General features: G+C 51.8%; 1 protein-coding gene across 1 annotated transcript; it reads left to right on the forward strand.

Annotated features, from left to right (window-relative positions):
• Positions 1-1,421: 1,421 nt before the first annotated feature.
• On the forward strand, positions 1,422-6,112 carry LOC136562872 (uncharacterized). Its single transcript, XM_066559936.1, has 2 exons — positions 1,422-1,534; positions 3,159-6,112. The coding sequence occupies exon 2, from the start codon at positions 3,161-3,163 to the stop codon at positions 4,148-4,150; it is 990 nt and encodes a 329-aa protein (XP_066416033.1). The 5' UTR covers positions 1,422-1,534; positions 3,159-3,160; the 3' UTR covers positions 4,151-6,112.
• Positions 6,113-6,540: the final 428 nt, after the last annotated feature.

Consider the following 6,540-nt stretch of genomic DNA (forward strand, 5'->3'; position numbering starts at 1 on the left):
GAATGCTGATAACACAGAATATTTGTATTAAAACTAAAGTGGTGATTTTTAATTAAAAATTTCTGCTTTTTTCTTGATCCCTCCAGCAGGTCAGGACAGGCGTTGTGGGGAGCAGCAAGGCTCAGAAATGCAGTCACACTCCCTGGCCTGGGCACACAGGGATGTTGTGTGGGATGCAGTCACACTCCCTGGCCATTCCCAGGAAAGAGCAGCAGCTGTTGGGGCTGCCTCTGAGGACAGTGTTGGGAAATAAATACAGAAGGAAGATTCTGCTGCAACATGACAATTCATCTCCCCACACAATGTGATGCTGTAAGAGAGGCTATGAGAGGGACACAGGGATTGCTCCAGAATTGCAATTAGTTTGCAGCATGTTAATAAGCCAGGAAACAAAGGCAAATCCCTGCTGCCCAGGGACCCACAAGGTCGGATGCTGCCAGTCCTCCTGGCACAGCAATTTGCTGTAATGCACTTGTGTGGTCTCAGAGAAACACAAATGGGGATGATCCTGGGAGCAGTGGGAGAGGGGGTTGGTGGAGCACAGCCATGGGAGGTGCCTGGCAGGGCTGGCTGCTGCTGTGCCTCCACAGCAACATGGATATACAGCTCAATCCAGGGATGCAGAGCTCAGCCTAGGGGTGTCCAGCCCAGCCCAGGGATGCAGAGCTCAGCCTGGGGGTGTCCAGCCCAGCCCAGGGATGTAGGGCCTAATCCAGGGATGTGGATCTCAGCCCAGGGATGTGTGGCTCAGTCCAGGGATGTACAGCTTGGCCTAGGGATGCTCAGCTCAGAGCAGAATGGAAGCAGGGACAGAAGAGAGCAGCACTAAAGAAGCTACAAACACCCACTGCCTCTTGGGAAAACCAGCACAAATTTGTTCACAAAATAAGGCAGAGAAGGAAGAAAAACAGCCCTTAACCCTAAGGATTCCCCTTCCAGCAATAAAACATGAAGGAGATATGGCTCCTCTTTCCCACCCCAGCTTGGAGCACAGGCAGCGCTTCCCCTCCCCGCAACGGGGAATGGTTGCCAGGCGATGAGCATGTGGGATGGCCATTCCCGGCCGGGTTATGAGCCACAGGGATGTGGGATTTGGGATGGCCATTCCCGGCCGGCAATGAGCCGCAGGGATGTGGGATTTGGGATGGCCATTCCCGGCCGGCAATGAGCCGCAGGGATGTGGGATTTGGGATGGCCATTCCCGGCCGGCAATGAGCCGCAGGGATGCGGGATTTGGGATGGCCATTCCCGGCCGGCAATGAGCCGCAGGGATGTGGGATTTGGGATGGCCATTCCCGGCCGGTGCCCGCGGGCTGCCCCGGTGCCTGCCTGGGCGCCCGGCGGCTGCGGCTCGGGCAGGGCAGGCAGCCAGCGGGATATATTTAGCAGCAGCAACAAAACAGGCAGCGGGATCAGCTGACTGAGGCAGGGAGCTGGCGCATGGGTTAGTGTTAGACAGCACATCTCCCGTGCTGGAGCGGGGAGCGGGGAGCGGGGCAGAGCCGCGCAGCCCGGGGAGACGACAGCAGCCCAGGTAAGGGGAGGGGGTCCGGCCACGGGCTGTGTGCCGGGGGTCGCCAGGGATAGCCGGGGGATGCTCACGGATGGTGGGAGGAGGCTGCAGGCAGCGGGTCCAGCTCCGCGGGGGCCGCGGGTGACGGGGAGGTGCCCCGGGCGAAGGGGATCGCGGCCGGGCGGGACCCGATCCATCCCATCATCGGGAGAGGTTTTTACCTGCAAATAGGTGATTTAAATTCCCTTCCGGAGGAAGGGCGTGTTGGCAGGACTCAGTGGCTGATTAGCACTATCGGGATTTAACACGAGATGCCCTTGCCCCTCACCAGCAGCATCCTCCCTCTCATTGCCGGGCCCAGGCTCTGCCGAGCTCAGGCCAGGGCTGGGGGGGAAGGAAGGAAAAAGCCTTTTCTTCAAGGCTTGGAGACATGAGAGAAACAGAGCAGGCAGGAAAAAAGGATAATAAAAGGGCCCTAAGGTTTAAAACAAGCATCTCCTGCTCTCAGGGCAGCAAATCCGAGCTTGGCTGGCTTTTCCAGCAGCACATGAGGAAAACCGGGGAGGGCCAGCAGCAGCCTGGGGAGGGACGGACCCGGTGAGCTCAGCACGAGCTGCTCATTTGTGCTCCGTGTGTGATCTGCAGCTTTGCAGGGAGGTTCAACAAAGCCAGATTTATTTACAGCAATGACAAGCAAGGCATTAAAATAGCCAGCAAAGCAGTTTTGCGTTTAATCACACAACAAAGCTATATTGTGTCTGCAGATTAGTCACATACAAATTTCATTGGGGGAAGCAGTAAAAAAAAGATAAAAAAATCCAGGCTGTGTGGTCATTTCTGCCAGAAGGGGAGATAAGCAAAGCACAGAGGGGAGTGTTTGGGGGGAAAAAAAATCAGTACAGTTAGAAAACACTACAGCATGAAATATACTGAAAAATTTGTAATTCAATATATTTAACTGAGTAGTAGGAGCAGTTTAATTGAAATCCATCATAAAATGAGTTGAGTATAAAGTGCATGAATTGAATCCCTTTGACTCTGTGTAAGCACTCAGGGGAGGACCTACCTCTCCTTAACTACCTTTATGAACTACAGACAAAAGTGACCCTGTACATTCTCACCTACAGCTTCTAGAAGACACCACTGTCACGTTGCTTTATGTAGGTGGTGCTCCCCACAGGGGCAGGGCAGCCCCTCTCCTGTTGGGTTCAGCTCCTGCCTGCCTGGGCTAAGGGTGCAGTCGGAGCCCTGTCACAGTGAACAGACATGGAGCATTAAATAAGGACAGCAGTTTGTGCCTTGCTGCTCCACCAAGGGCAGTGAGAAGCTCATGCCCCTGCCCCATGCATCTCCAGCTGTGCTCCCTTGCATTGCTTAGGGAGGGAGGGAGCACCATTGCTGCTCTCCTTAATGAACCCTCTATTTACTGCCATATTTAATGACCTGGCTTCTTTGGCACATTTATGAAGCTCTTTATGAAGCCATGGATATGAAAGTACTGCCAGCAAACTTTTAAAGTGCGGTTTTTGTTAACAGCCGTGTTTACCTCAAGAAGACATCAGGTGGCTCAGGCAGAAACCAGGCCAGGATTTCTTTGCCAGAGCAGGTTTTCACACGCTGATCAGCTCTGCTCTGCTCTTTGCAGCCATGGCACCCCGGATCAGGCTGAGCCTTTCAAAGCCTCTCCCAACCATACGGGAAACCCACGAGGAAGCGATGGAGGATCCAAGCAGCAACCCAAAGTGGGCTGGGAGTGCTGCAGCCAGCCCAGACTCACACTCCAGTGATGATTACATCCAATCCATCTGCCACCTCGCCAGGCCCACCTTCCCAGCCCTTCTGGAAAATAGACGTAAGGGTAAGGACAGAAAGACCCTGAAGACCCTCGAGGATGTGTCAGGTTCTCCATCGCTTGTGGGGACACAGCAAGAAAGGTCAAAATGTAAATTGACCAATTTCATCTCTAGTGTGGTGCCACTGGGAAAAGTCCCACCTGCAGAAACCGACTTTTGGTCCAGAGAGGACCCCCTGGAACAAATTTACACCAATGCAGGAAATCTTTGCTCCTCCAAGGCTTCTTCCTATGGTGAAAGCGCCAGCACTGGTTACTCACAGTGCAACTCTTCTGCCCCAAATGGTGACCTTCATCCCACAAACCGGGAAGAAAAAAACACAGGGAAAACCAGTTTTCCACGAGTGTTCACTTTTCCAAGGCTTCCCTCCCCAAGACCAGTTCAGAAAGAAGCAGTATGCTCGGAGCTGAGATATCTCAGAAGGGATGAGGGAACAGTTTTAGGGAATAACCACAGCCAGAAAGAAAATGGCCCCATGCTCATTAACATTGAAGAGCAATTGGCACCCTCAGCCAGAGAGAAAGTGGCAGGAAACCCAGCCCTGCCCTGCTCTGTAGGAAGGCAGAATTTGTTCAAAACAGCAGGCATAGATGAAAAAGAAGGAAGAAAAACTTCTCACTGTGACAAAAATGTCATGGGTGGTGTTCCCACTAAGCAGAGATACTTCCAGTCTTTCCAGGTACCTAAAAAAGCCACCATCCATAACTGGATTTCAGAGCACAGATGCATCTGGAAAGAAGCAAAGATAAAAGCTTGTTTGCTCCCAGCCATTGCTGAAGTGTGAAGAAGTAGCTGCTTAGAATAATTTTATTCACAAGATGTAACCAACCCTGTGCTCTAGCAGCTCTCCCTGGAGTCCTCACACAGAAAACATGGCTTGAACATGCATGTGAGTCAGGCAGACTCTTGTGATCCATCATATCCCTCATCCATGGGCAAAGGGACAATTCAGAGTCTCATCTGCTAAGGAAACAGCAATCAGTTCTCATTTTGGAAAGGCAACAGTTCATAAAACATCTCCTCCCACCTACTGCCTAGAACTGCCCTGAGCATGAAGAAAAGCTGGAGAGAGCTGGAGAGAACACAAATCCCATCTGTGCTGGAGAAGAAGTGGGAACATTGAAGTACCAGTGCTTCCCAGGCAGTGCCAAGCAGGCAGATGTTGCTGACACTTGAGTACAGCTATTCAGAAAGGAGCCCTTTGCCCAAGGCTTGGACAGTAGGAAATGCACTCTCTGACACACACATTTACTGGGAGACCCACCACAGATCCCTGCCTCAGCACCAGGATCCCACTGGAGAGGTCACCCATTAGAGCAGCAGCATAAAGAATTATTTCCTAAAAATCATAAGAAGTCTTTTATGAGGATTTGCTGGAGGGAAAGGTGGAAAATATTACAACTCCTTGGGTGGGGATGTTCCTGGTGCTTACCCTGTCACGACTCTGTTCCCTTTACTCCTGGACTTAGCCCTGGCAGGAGGAGAGCTGGGAGCCCTGTGGGCATTGCTGTGCTGGGGCTGGGGCTGTTGTGGAGCCAGGCATCGTGTGGGACTCTGCACTGTCACAGCCAGGCTGCACACCATGGGCATCCACAGCATTTGCTGCTCAGCTGTGGGGCCCAGGAGCCCACACAGAGCTCTGCAGGCTCAGAAGAGCAGCCCTGGCTGAGGGGCAGCCTAGGGATGCTGGGCTGCTGCTGATAGAACCTGAATGTAAAATAGTAACTTGTGTTTCCCTTCATAGCTGTGCTCCCGTATTCTCACCTAGCTGACCATGCTGATGATGTTGGCTGAGCTTTGCTTCGTGCTGCGAGACTGAAACGTGGAAAAAACAAATGTGCATGTCCCAACCACCCTGCACAGAGCATGTACAAACAATTCATGCTGATGGAATTGCTACATGGGATGTCTGTAGGACGAGAAGCGTCCCCACAAGGCTGGGAGGCCCTGGCATGGGGCAGTGGGCACATCCCCAGGCCATCCCTCACTGCCACACAGAGGCTTCTCCATCAGAGAAGCTGCCATTGGCACTTTCTCCTGCAGTCAGAGCAACCTCACCCACCTGTGTTTGGTGTCACACTCCCTGTAGCCAGTCAGGAGCTGTAGCTGAGGAAACTGCAAAGCAATACCAGCCTAATTATTACTACTACTAGGAATAAGTGTTTTGGCACAGTGGGGAGCAGAGGGACCAGGCTGTTTGCTCAACAGCAGCTAAGACAAAAAACAGCATTGGAAAGCTGCAATTATAAAAATGCTCACAAGTGATTTCCAAACCACCCTCAAGCAGATTAAATGAAAAAGCAATTTCTACTCAGCACCAACATGAGTGTAAATATGCTCAAGGATCAAAAGGTGAGAGTGTTTGAGCTTCTCATCCTCACATCTCTTACCTCAAATATTTTTTTCTCCTGTTGAAACTCATTAGTGCTATGGAGCTGAGCTGCTTCTCTGCTCTGTTTTTGAACTAACCACACAGCAAGAATGGAAATGAAGGTGGCTCCAGCACTCATTAAAGCTGATGGAGAAAGCTGAACCCAGGAGGTCCCAGCCTGCTCTGCCTCCTCCACACCTGCCCCTCCCTTCTCAGGTAAATGCTGGGGTTTAAGCAATTCTTGTCCTCACTGCTCTGCTGTCATTTAAATTTCTCTCCATGTGAATATTTATGACTCTAATGCCTAACAAGTCTTGTGCCAACTGCATGTATCACTGCTTTTGACAGAGGAAACAAATAAAATCCTTCCATCCAGTTGTTGTTTCCATTCTGCATTCCACAGGGCATTATTTTTAGTGCTGGGCTGATCCACAGCACATGGGCTGTGCCTTGCCATGCAAGCACCTTCTCACTCTTCCAGGTCACCAAAGGCCTTCACACCTCACCCCTCCAGCAGCTGCTGCCCAGGGCTGGGATTCCTTCTCAGCTGCCACAGTCCTGCAAGTCTCTACATCCCTGGAACCCATCACCTTTTGTCTCCAGAGCACAGAGGCACAGCAGCAGAGAGAGCTGCAGCCCAGGAGGCTGGGAGAAGCCTCCAACTCCTCTGATGTAGGACTGGGAGCAGGTTTGGGGGGCTGTGGTGATGGCAGGGTTGGGTTCAGAGCTGGGGCCATTTAAAAACACAGTGTTAGCTCCAGGAGCAGCCAGGTTTGGAGCAATGAAGCTTTGGAATGAACTGG

This window comes from Molothrus aeneus, chromosome 15, assembly GCF_037042795.1.
Source record: "Molothrus aeneus isolate 106 chromosome 15, BPBGC_Maene_1.0, whole genome shotgun sequence".
NCBI lineage: Eukaryota > Metazoa > Chordata > Aves > Passeriformes > Icteridae > Molothrus > Molothrus aeneus.